This window comes from Grampus griseus (assembly GCF_964374135.1).
Source record: "Grampus griseus genome assembly, chromosome: 15".
Taxonomy (NCBI): Eukaryota; Metazoa; Chordata; class Mammalia; order Artiodactyla; family Delphinidae; genus Grampus; species Grampus griseus.
This window is the reverse complement of record NC_139009.1, coordinates 74,880,908-74,893,793: the sequence shown is the minus strand read 5'-3', so window position 1 is coordinate 74,893,793 and position 12,886 is coordinate 74,880,908. Positions and strand designations below refer to the sequence as shown.

The 12,886-nt window shown below is 43.4% G+C and overlaps 1 protein-coding gene across 1 annotated transcript in view; it reads left to right on the top strand.

Moving 5' to 3' along the window:
- POLR1A (RNA polymerase I subunit A) overlaps positions 1-12,886 on the top strand; it is a 76,207-nt gene that overhangs the window by 30,570 nt on the left and 32,751 nt on the right. The window contains exons 13-14 of the mRNA XM_082672666.1: positions 1,682-1,936; positions 6,587-6,778. Of these exons, the coding sequence (XP_082528792.1) occupies positions 1,682-1,936; positions 6,587-6,778 (447 nt within the window). The remainder of the gene's footprint in view (positions 1-1,681; positions 1,937-6,586; positions 6,779-12,886) is intronic.

Below are 12,886 nucleotides of genomic sequence, written 5' to 3'. Positions count from 1 at the left end.
GGCCCAGCTGCTCTGCGGCATGTGGGATCTTCCCAGACCGGGGCACGAACCCATGTCTCCTGCATCGGCAGGCAGACTCTCAGCCACTGTGCCACCAGGGAACCCTGCATTTGTTTTTTAAAGTGGCGTCTCTGTTCATCATTTGGGAAGCCCAGTAATTAATATAGCATAAGATTAAGGGCCTTATACTAAAGTCAGCTTTGTGGGAGGAGGTGTTCTGTCAGGAGGACGTGACCAGTGGCATATTGATATTGGTAAGGAACAAAAAAGCGTGAGCGTTGGTTGTCTTTAAGGAGTAAAGTTACTTGTGGTTTTCATTCCCTTCTTTAAGTTTGTCTGTATTTTCTGTGCTTTCCCCCACAGTAAGCATCACTTGTGCAGTTTTTCTTGCTTTCTTTAGAAATAGTTGAAGATCTTTTAAAGAAATTTCATAGAAGTAGTACACGCTCGTTGTAACATGAACATCACTAAGACATATAAAGGTAAAGGTGATGATCTGTGCCTTACTCTTCCTCCCGTGTGTCCCTGCCTCAAGGAGAGCATAGAAACAGCTCAGTGAGGATCTAAGTGCCCTTTTCCCTCGTGTATATAAGCCCGTAGAGTTGGGTTGGGTTTTATTTATTTATTTTTTGGCCGTGCTGCGTGGCATGTGGGATCTTAGTTCTCTAAGAACCCACGCACCCTGCACCGAAAGCCTGGAGTCTTTTAACCACTGGACCGCCAGGGGAGGCCCCTGGGTTGGGTTTTAAATTGCCTCATCCTATCACCTTAGATGGCACCTGGATTGTTTTTCTTTTACCGGAATACATTATTGCCATCGCTTTAGGACTATTATAGGGTTAAGTCATCCTTTTTCATCATTACATAATATTCCATAGTACATACCATGATTTAACCACCAATGCCCATTCTGTGGGGCAGCCAGGTTTTTCCCAGTTCTTGCCACTGTTAACACTGCTGCATAAACATGCACATTCTTAGAACCTTGCGTTGACAAAAGGAAATAAGTTTTAAAGGTTTTAAAATCTATTGTGAAATTGCTTTCCCAGAAGACCATGCAGTTTAAACTTATTATTAATTTTTAAGTGCAATAAAACATTTGCAGAGAGCATTGAACTGGGAATCAGGAACCCTGTGTTTCAGTCCTGGCTCTGCTGGATGAGGCTGGGCAAGTATTTCTAAAACGTGGAATTCACGTTTCGAATAACGTACTCAGATGTGGCCCTGGCGGGGATTCTAGAGGTCTGTCAGATCCTTCTAGATCTGGCAGACCAGGAGTTTTATGGTTATATGTAGATATGCTGTATTCAGATGTGTCTCTTTCTTTCTTCAGATTAATTCGCAGAGGAATTCAAACTCCGGAAAGGTTATGCATCTCTGAAGAAGACAGAGATTACTGGGCAGGAGCCTGTAGCCTCATTGGCATATGCCTCTGTGCCCAGAGCCAGGACAGGACTCTGCTGGGCTAGCGGCTATTTCTCAGAGTACCAAAGGGGCTTAGTAGCTATTTCTCAAAGATTTCTAGGGTTTCAGTCCAGACTAAAAGTTCTCCTTTTATTTAGTTGAATAAAACCTGAGACAGACAGAAGGCACACTCAGCCCAGGCCAAGGTGAGCCCTTGGAATAGTAGCGATGTTGCTGAAGTCGCTGCCGCTCGCCCTGTTCTCTCCTGTGCCCCCAGGTATGCCGGCACGTGCAGAACGGGGACGTTCTCCTCCTGAACCGACAGCCCACCCTGCACAGGCCCTCCATCCAGGCGCATCGCGCCCGCATCCTGCCCGAGGAGAAAGTCCTGCGGCTCCACTATGCCAACTGCAAGGCCTACAACGCCGACTTTGATGGAGACGAGATGAACGCCCACTTCCCTCAGAGTGAACTGGGCCGGGCCGAGGCCTACGTCCTGGCCTGCACGGATCAGCAGTACCTTGTTCCCAAGGTAGGTCTGACCTTGAGGCGGTTCCATGGTCATCGCCAGCACAACTTGGCAGTCCAGGTCCGGGCCCTTGCCAGCTCCTGGAGTCAGTGGGTGGCTCTAGGGCAGGGGCATGTGGAACAGAAGGTCTTGGCTTCTTCCGGGTGGGGTCTTCAGCTCTCTAGTGGCTAGAGGCAGGGAAAGGGTTCTCTCTTGCTGCCCCTTAAGGTGGCAGGAAAGAAGTTGTAACAGTCACCCCAGAACGCTGAGGTTAGTAGCTGCATAATAGGTCTTGTCTTCCAGTCTGTTTGGATTCGACAACTTATTAGCCTCTGGCAAGCATTAGCATCCCAGCTGTGAGGGTCCCCGAGGTCCACAGATGACTCTGATCCTTTGAGTCTGGACAAGCAGGAGTTTTAAGAGACAACGTAACCCCAAGGGTCTAGATGAAATTCCCCTCCAGCCCCTGAGGAGTCTCCTCTGTGAATCCCTTCCTTTATGAGCCGTTTGCGTCACAGTGTTTCACAATGATACATCGTTCATTTGGGCTGCAGTGTGGAGTAGTAATAATAATAAAGAACTATGGCTACCGTTTGCCAAACACTTTTTCAGTGTCAGACACTACAAAGCACGTTGGAGGCCTCTCCCTTCTTCCTCCCCGCACTCCTTGGGGTAGGTACTACTAACGTCCACATTTACACGTGAAGAAACGGTGTAGGGACTTCCCTGTCGGTCCAGTGGTTAAGACTCCTTGCTTGCATTGCAAGAGGCGCAGCTTGCATCTCTGGTCGGGGAACTAAGATCCCACATGCAGCGCGGTGCAGCAAAAAAAAAAAAAAAAAAAAAAATGGTGTAACTTACCGAAGGGCACAGAGCTGAGGAGGAGGAAGGGCCAGGAACTCCCAGATCCTTGTGGCTTGTTCTTCTTGGCTGTGCGGGCCCTGCTGCCCTTCCACAGAAGAGAGGGAGACCTCTGCACCCAGGAAGCACCAGAGGCTGCTCGGAGATGTCCCTCATCGATTAGTAACCTCTCCTCCTGGGAATTTCTCTTCCCCTGTCAAGTCCCACCTGGGGAATCAGGCAGGTGGCCAGGGTCCGAGCGTCCCAGCCTCGCTGCCTACCAGACACACCACTGTGGCTTCATCCTGGACTCAGTTATTTGAATATAACTTTCTTTCCCTTCTCCACCCACCTTAGCTGGCTGTTGGTGAGTGAAGGGGCTGACAATAGGCAGGAGGGGTTTAGGGGCCCACTCAGGTCCCCCAGAAATTAGAAGAAATAATTTGGTTAATTTTTACTAATAATTTTACTAGCAATTCGTAATGATTTTACTAATAATTAGAAGAAAAAGAAGAAATAATTAGAAGGAAATAATTTGAGTAATTTGAAAATTGGCTTTTTGTCTTTTTATGTAAATCATATCCATGGTAGCTATGACGGTGGTGGCTTTGCCACCGTCTGCTGAGCGCTCCCTGTGCCTCAGGCACTGCTCTGAGCAGTTGGCAAACATTCTCACTTAGTCCTCACGACAGCCTCAGGAGGTGGGTGCAGTTTTCAGATGAGGAAACCCCGGTGAGTGACTTGCCAGCCAGTGACGAAGCTGGGACTTGAACCCAGCACAGTTGGCCCCCCAAGCCTGTGTGCTCAGCCTCGTGTGTGATTAGCCCCGCTGACAGGCGAGGCTGGGCCTGGCTGAGGGCACGTGGCAGTGAGGGGTTCCCAGGACTGAACCGGCTGTCTGGCTCTCTAAAGGGAGTGTCACATTTCACCACAGGGGATGCTACCAGCGAGCAGCAGGTGGTTCATCTTTTTGCCGGCAGAGTGACCTCTGGACTTTAGCCGCATGGGGAGTTGGGGTGCTCCAAAGTTCTCAGGCCAATGAATTTGTAAGTGCTATACTTGATTTTGATTGAATAAGGTAGAATAGGCGACCTCATTGCTTACGGCATGTCCTGCGCAGGGCTGGACTATGTAAAATCCAGATGTGCCTCATCACATGCTCACCTGCCTATGAGTTTTAGGTCAGGAGACAGGGAGAACACAGATCAATAAGCTTACATCAGTAAACGAAATTCTTAAAGAGTAAAAACAAAAAACAACACTTCTAGGGGATGACCTGAGGGTTCACTTTACTTTCAGATAAATTTTTTTTTTTTGGCCATTCTGTGCGGTGTGCTGGGATCTTAGTTCCCCAACCAGGGATTGAACCCGCGTCCTCAGCAGTGAAAATGCAGAGTCCTAACCACCGGACCGCCAGGGAATTCCCTCAGACAATTTCTTTTGTCAGAGGTAAAGAGCTTTTGATTCTTGATAAATTTTGTTTAGTCCTCAGTGTGAATGCCGCGGTGGAATCGTTATTTTTTTGCTAATGGTTATAAAAATGAAACATGTACTTTGTTGGCAAAGTCCTAAAAGGACAAGAGCTGGTTTTCCTAAGCCATTTTTGGGTAATTTTTCTTGGCGTGTCTTTATTTCCCTTTGTTTCTGTTTCCCTTTGTTCATTATTCTGTTTCTTCTCTATTTCTAGGTTCTCTTCCTTGACTAACCATAGTCCCCGATTTAAGTTCATTTTATTGTTGGTTATATGTGTTTAACAGGGTTGGAGGTTGTCTTCTTACTTAAAATAGGAGAGGAATGGAACTTTAGCTGTTTCTGTTCCAGGAAAACAGTTACACTTTTCATTTACATGTTTCTGTGTGGATTCTATTTTTTTCTTCTGTTTGTTGTCTCTATTGAGGGCCAATGCTTCATGGAAGTTTTTTTAACAAGGCTTGAGACATAGTTTCCAGACTTTGACTTAGCTACGAAATTCAAGTCACAGAATACCCTAATTCTCAAAGCATCCTGACCAAAGACATCAATTTTAATGTCATTTTGCTGTGATATTAGGTGGAATAGGATAGCTGACAATTACCTGGGTTTTTGATTCAGAGATGGTCTTTCTGATCCTAAGCAGATTTAGGAAATTCAGAATTATAAGTAGACCCTTAGTAAATTGCTTTAATCAGTATTCCTCCCTAGAATTCATGATTATTGCATTGAAAGCAATTTAGCCATTAAGGTAATTTTTTTAGTCATGGAAAAGTCTGGATGGAGAGAGAAGGCACTGACTAGATCCCATAACTTATAATTATGTTCTTTAAAGGAAAAAAGCAAAAGGGAAAATCTATATCTGCCCCCAAAGACTGTGGGATGAGTCAAATGCCTAATACTGTTTCGGGTTTTTCCTCTAAGCAAAATAAGACCTTGTCTTTGGAACAAGACACAGAGTGTAATTTTTTATTCATGTTCATAACTCAGAGCCTTCGTAAGAAGGGCCGCGTGCCCCGTCTGATCTTGCCTTGCGTCTGCACCACCTATTCAGCTCATCTGTAGTAATTATCTTTGAGTTTACGTAAAGCCCGTTGCCACAGTATTGAGACTGTTTAACAAGCATCCTTTTTAGCCTTTGAACTAGTGCATGTGGTTAAGTTCCTGGCGCTTCTCCACGGCTGCATTTGTGAGTTCCTTAGTTATGAAACATGGACATAATATTGGACAGTATTTAACCAATAAGCAAATGATAACAATCTGTAGATCCAAGGCACAGATATTTCTCACGTTCCCATAAACATTGAAAAGGTTGCAAAAACTGCTTCTTAGAGCATGTCAGTGGGCACAGCTATGTTTACTTTAGTGTGCCTTATGTTGCCATGAATGCACACCTGCAGATAGGGTGCAGGAGGCTGGGGATCAGAAAGGCTGTGGAAAGATGAAGGTACCCACCCAACCGGGGCTTTTATAAAGGCCCTTGTTTTGACATCTGGTAAATAACAGCCTGCCATGAATACGTGCTACAGTATGAAGAGACGCTGACAGCAGGCATTCTTTCCTTCCGCAGTCACACACGTCAAAGCCCTCCACAACCCTCTTGAGGAACCTCTGCCCGAACCCCACCCTCCCTGCGCTGGCCCACTCCAAGTCACTCCTCAGGCCAAGCTGCAATACTGCCCCTCAGAGAGACCATTCCTGACCAGCCTCCTCACCCCAAATCTATGCGATGACCCATCCTGTTATTTTCCTCCCATATTTAAAACTCTTTGTGATAATGTATCTGTCCAGTCATTTGTTTACTGTCTAGCTCTTTCTCATCATGAAGGATCGTGTCTGCTTGGGCCACTGGAGTCGATTAAAGGTCTAACCCAGTGCCTAGGCATACAGTAGGCTCTCAATAAATATTTGTTGAATGGATGACTGATTTAGAGGAGAACCAGGCCAGAAATGTGTGAAAAATACCAAAGCGTAAAACCAAAATATAAAAACAAGGACACAGCTAACAGCAGCCAGACCAAATGTATGCATAAATGCCAGAAATATGCTGGAGTAACTAGAAACAGATAGGATTATGGAGAGAAGGCTGGGGGCCTGGATGAATTTGCAGCAGTTTTGATACAGAACAGTGGGCAAAAGGCAAAGGTGGGAGCTGGTCAGGAAGCCCTGGTCATGTGCTTATGGTAGGCAGTTTGCTCTCAAGATGGGAAGCCCAAGCACCAGCCTGGTGCGGCTCAGAGACGGGACAGTATGGGGATGTGAAGGAGGGCTGTTGCTAGCGGGCAACTCCCAAGCACAGGATTAGGCATTAGAATGCGACTTCAGTTTTTTCTTTGTTCTCCTCTTATCTGTTTTGGTTTGTAGGATGGCCAACCATTGGCAGGGCTGATCCAAGATCACATGGTTTCGGGTGCAAACATGACCATTCGAGGCTGCTTTTTCAGCCGGGAGCAGTATATGGAGCTGGTGTACCGAGGACTCACAGACAGAGTGGGGCGTGTGAAGCTCTTTCCTCCTGCCATCCTGAAGCCCTGTCCGCTGTGGACAGGAAAGCAGGTAATTGGGAGAAAACAAACGGTGGCTATAAAACAAGGAGACAGGCCACTCGGTAAAGAGGTTTTGGTTCCCAGGAGAGCCCAGGCCAGAAACAGAAATGGCAAATCAAACAATAGTCTGACTCTCTCTTTGATGGGGTTTTTGGGTGTAGATGGTTTCAAGGGAGTGTCTGCTAAGCGTAAGCTGCATAGTTTCTGTCCTTTGCTTCTAACTTAAACTCCGTGTCCTCAGAATCCAGATATGGTGGTAATAGGCAGTGGTGCTGATGGTAGCAGTAGTTAAGGTTTGTTGGGAGTGCTTCAAATATGTTATCTTACTTAACCCTCACAACCAACCTGCGATGCAGAAGCCATCATTATCACCATTTAGCAGATGAGGATAATGAAGTTTGGAGAAGCTGTTACATGCCCAAGTCCATAGGAGCCAGAGTTGGGATTCAAACCCAGGACTTTCTAACACCCAGGCCATCATACTATACTTAATCAGTTATGTGACCTTGGCTCTGTCAGCCTCAGCTCTTCATTTATAAAACAAAAGGGTTGGGCTTCCCTGGTGGCGCAGTGGTTGAGAGTCCGCCTGCCGATGCAGGGGACACGGGTTCGTGCCCCGGTCCGGGAGGATCCCGCGTGCCGCCGAGCGGCTGGGCCCGTGAGCCATGGCCGCTGAGCCTGCGCGTCGCCCTAAGGTCTCTCCCAGCTCTGCAGTTCTTTAAATCTGTGGACCTGGGACTTGACTGCTTTTTAGTTACTGAGCCAACTTGTATTCCTGAGATAAACCTTACTTGGTTATGAGGTAGTGTTTGCTAAACTTTTGTGTAGAATTTTTTGTCTCTGTGTACATGAGGGATTTTGATAGGTGGTTTTCTTGTCATATGTTTGCCTGGTTTTGGTATCAGGGTAACATTGGCTTCATAGGATGAGTTGGGAAGTATTTACTCTTCTTCCGTTTTCTGTAAGAGTTTGTATAGTACTTTTTTTTTAAATAAATTTATTTATTTATTTTTGACTGTGTTGGGTCTTCACTGCTGCGCACGGGCTTTCTCTAGTTGCGGCTATCGAGGGCTACTCTTTGTTGTGGTGAGTGGGCTTCTCATTGCAGTGGCTTCTCTTGCTGCGGAGCACAGGCTCTAGGCACGTGGGCTTCGGTAGCTGTGGCACGTAGGCTCAGTAGTTGTGGCTTGCGGGCTCTAGAGTGCAGGCTCAGTAGTTGTGGCTTGCGGGCTTAGTTGCTTCACAGCATGTGGGACCTTCCTGGACCAGGGCTCGAACCCGTGTACCCTACATTGGCAGGCGGATTCTTAACTACTGTGCCACCAGGGAAGTCCCCAGAGTTTGTGTAGCACTGATATTATTTTTTCGTTAAATGTTTGGTGGAATTCACCAGTGGAGCCATCTGGACCTGGAGTTTTCTCTTTAGGAAGATTTGTTTAACTAAAATTTCTATTTCTCTAATACATATAGGGCTATTTAGGTTATCTCTTTCTTCTTGGAGGAACTTTACTGCTTTGTTTTTTCAAGGAATTTCATCTAAGTTATTGAATTTATAGGCGTAAAGTTATTCATCATATTCCTTTACTTTCCTTTTCTATTTGTAGAGTCTGAAGGTGGGTCCCCTGTCTCATTTCTGTTAGTGGTAATTTGTGTCTCCTCTCTTTTTCCTGCTCAGTTTGCTTAGAGGTCTGTCAGTTTTATTGTTCACAGAGAACCAGCTATTATTGACTTTCTCTATTTTTCTGTTTTCTGTTTCATTGATTTCACTTTGATCTTTATTTCCTTTCTTCTGTTTACTTTGGGTTTGATTTGCTTTTCTTTTTTAGTTACTTAAGGTTGAAACAGAAGTCACTGATTTGAAACTTTTTTCCTTTTTTTAATATTGGCATTTTATATATAAAATTTCCCCTAAGCATGTTGTATTTTCATTTACGTTCACTTCAGAATACTTGCTAATTTCTCTTTTTTTGACCCCTGAGTTATTTAGAAGTATATGATTTAGTTTCCAAATATTGAGGGGTTTTCCAGATGTCTGTATTACTGATTGCAAATTTAATTCCACTGTGGCCAGAGAACATACCTTGGATAACTTGAGTCCTTTTCAATTTATTGAGATTTGTTTTATGACTTCAAATACAGTCTGTCTTGGTAAATGATCCGTGTGTCCTTAAAAATAATATGTATTCCGCTGTTGTTGGATGGCGTGCTCTGTAAATGTCAGTCAGGTTCAGGTGATAGATAGTTCAAGTGTACTATATCCTTGCTGATCCCTGTCCTTCACTTCCTAAGGTCACTGTATCGAAAACCTTTGTTTTATATTCATGTTTCATGTTCATGTCTGCTTTTGTTGTTATTGTTTTTGTTTCTAGTGGTTGTGAAATCAGGTCACCATTTTTCTATCCTGGCCAGAAACAGAAGTTGATTTAACAGAATAGATGGGGAATTTTGCAGTTAAGTTTAGTTCAGGGATTGGTGAGCTTTTTCTGTAAAATCCAGAGAGAAAATATTTTAGGCTTTGTTGGTCATCCAGTCTCTGAGTTACAACTACTCAGCTCTGCCATTGTCACGTGAAAGCAGACATAGACAAGGCTTAAATGCATGAGCATGACTGCGATTCAATTTAACTTTATTTACAAAAACAGATGGTGGGCCAGATTTGGCCTATAGGCTGTAGTTTGCTAGCCCCCAGTTCAGCTGGTTATACGTATTTGTCCACTTATATTCTTTTTATTATTTCTTTTTTATGTGTCTTTATTTTGTAAGTCATCTCAAGTTATCTTGGACCTAAAGGGATTTTAATTCTTAAGTAAGTGTCCAGAATTTATTAGGATTTTGTTTAAACATAAGCAGTGAGTTCAAAATAGAACCAAATAGTTGACAAAGACTGTATATCTAGAGCTACGAATATGTTCATTCCCTTCAATCTGAGAATCCAGCCTAAGGAAATCATCTGAAGTGTAGTAAAATAACTTGAAAAATGCAGCCCATGACATTGTGGTTTATAGTGGTGGAAATTAGAAAGACCTAGATGCCCAGCACTGGGGCTAAGGAAATTGTGGGACATCCATTTGTTAAGATATTATGTAGTTGTTTAAAATAGTGGTTTTAAAAAGTTATGTAACCGTCTGGAAAATTCTCTGACATAATGTTGAAAGAAGAAATAGACTACACAGTTCTATGTGTAATCACAGTTGGAACGTGTTAAAAATGTATATGAGCAAAAACTTTGACATAAAAAAGATCAAAGTGGTAGAGTAATTTGGTTTGTGTTAGGAATAATTTCTTTTTCACTGTTTAACATGTCTGGCCTGTGCTTATTTTATAATGAAATCGAATTGGAAAATAGGCCCAGGTTTTATTTCTGTTGCGGTTGAGATTTTTCAGTGTTTTTTGAGAGGTTGGTACAGGCTGTTATTTCTTTGCAAATAGATGAAAAGGGGAAGAGTGACTGTACTGCACAAGAATTTGTTAGTGACTCAGTCTGATTCTACAGAGAAAAGCCATGTTTTGAATCAGGAAATAAGCAACTTAGCTTGGGATATTTATTTGTACTGCCCTAGAAAATTAAGTGTTAGGCTATTTCTCCAGGGCATTTTATACAGCCTCTCGAGTGGTTTTCTTTCCACCTAAGAATCGGAGGTCTCTCACCATTTGTTGAAAATGAGAGAGCATGTAAAGGAAGAAGCTTTGCCCGTCACTGCAGATCTCGAGCATATAGAGCTCAATGAGTGTTCCCAAAGTGAATACGTAAGTCGTCACCTAGATCAGAAAGTAGAATATCACCAACACCCCCAGAAGACCCTTCCAGGCCCCTCTCAATTTCTGCCCCTCCCCAAAGGTAGCCACTCACCTGACTTCTAGCACTACAGGTAAGTTTTGTCTTTTCTTGAACTTTACAAAAATGGGATCATAGAGTAAATCATATCTTTGTGTGAGTCACTCATGTCATCACATATGGTGATAGTTTATTCACTTTTGTTGATGTGTGGTATTATATTATATGAATATACCGTTATATATTTGTCCATTTTACCGTTGATGGACATTTGGGTTGTCTTCGATCGTCTTCATTTGGCTATTACAAATAGGGCTACGATGACATTCTTGTACATGTCTTTTGCTGAGCATATATATGCATTCTGATGACTAAATGCCAAGGAATCAAATTGCTGAGTCATAAGATCTACCTTCAACTTTAATAAATAGTTTAATAAACAGGTTTCCAAAGTGCTTGTAGCAATTTACACCTCTACCAGCAGGGCATGAGAGTTCCAGTTACTCCTTATTCTCAGCAGAACTTCATATTATTGTTCCATTTCGTTTGGGTGTCTTTTATTTTTTGTTTTTACCCTCATCTGTAAATTTAGCCATTGAAATGGGTGTGGAGTGGTGTCTTATTGTGGTTTTAATTTACATTTCCTAATGACAAGTGAGGTTGAGCACCTCTTCATATGCTTATGGCCACTGGGATCTCATCTTTTGTGAAGTGCCTGTTCAAGTCTTTTGCCTTTTTTTTAGTCTATGCCATTCTCTTATTACTAGGTAAGAGTTTTAGAAATATATTCTAGTGTAAGTCCATTGCCAGATATGTGTATTACAGATACCTTCTGCTTGATGGCTGGCCTTTTTGCCCTTTCACTTAATGCTGTTTTCTAATGATCAGAAGTTCTTTATGTAATATAATTCACCAGGCTTTGCCTTTTATGGCTAATCCTGTATAAAAACTACTTGGCTGCCCCAGGGTCATTAAGGTATTTCCTTGTATCATTGGTAAGCAGCTTTATTGTTTGCCCATTCATGCTTAGGTCTACTGTCTGCCTGGAGTTGAATTTTGTGGATGTTGTTGATGTGAGGAAGGGGTCAGGATTCATTTCCTTCCCATAGGAGTATCCAGTTGATACAACATCGTTGATGAAAAGACCATTGTTTTTCCTCAGCTCTTTAGTATCTCCTGTGTTGTAAATCAACTAATTGTATATGTGTAGTTGTACTCCTGGACTCATTTCAGTTCCATTGATTAGTTTGATCCCATTGCACCAATACCACACTGTCTTAATTATTGTAGCTTTATAGTAAGTTTTGATTTTCGATAGTAAAAGTTTCCAGCTTTGTTCTTCTTCATGACTATCTTGAATATTCTTGGCCCTGTGAATTTCCATATAAATTTCAAAGTCATCTTGTATATTTCTGCAAAAAAGTACCTGCCAGGAGTTCTTTTGAGATTACATTCCAGGGTTGAATCTTCCAAATTGTGAACACAGTATGTGTTTCAGTGACATAAAAGTCTTGTTCATCTTTCATTAGATTCATTCCTAGGTTTTGCTATTACAGATGATATTATGGGGGGTTTTTTGTGGGGTTTTTTGTTTTTGTTTTTTTTTTTGCGGTACGCGGGCCTCTCACTGTTGTGGCCTCTCCCGTTGCGGAGCACAGGCTCTGGACGCACAGGCTCAGTGGCCATGGCTCACGGACCTAGGCCGCTCCGCGGCATGTGGGATCTTCCTGGACCGAGGCACGATCCCGTGTTCCCTGCATCGGCAGGCGGACTCTCAACCACCGCGCCACCAGGGAAGCCCAATATTATGTTTTAAATTTCCTAATTGTTTATGGTTGGTATATAGAAATACAGTTAATTTTTGTATATTGTCCTTGATTCAGCAACCTTGCTGAGTTCATTTATTAGATCTCTGCCCTTTAAATTCTTTCTAACTATAGAAGTAACGTAAGTTTTTCGTTAAATAAAGAGACAGTAGGGCTTCCTTGGTGGAGCAGTGGTTAAGAATCCACCTGCCAACGCAGGGGACACAGCTTCGAGCCCTGGTCCGGGAAGATCCCACATGCCGCGGAGCAGCTAAGCCCGTTTGCCACAACTACTGAGCCTGTGCTCTAGAGCCGACGAGCCACAGCTACTGAAGCCCACGCGCCTAGAGCCCGTGCTCCGCAACAAGAGAAGCCACTGCAATGAGAAGCCCGCACGCCACAACAAAGGGTAGCCCCCGCTCTCCACAACCAGAGAAAGCCCGCAGCAGCAACGAAGACCCAATGCAACCAAAAATAATAAATAAAATAAATAAATTTATAAAAATAAATAAAGAGACAGTAATATGAAAGGAAAAAG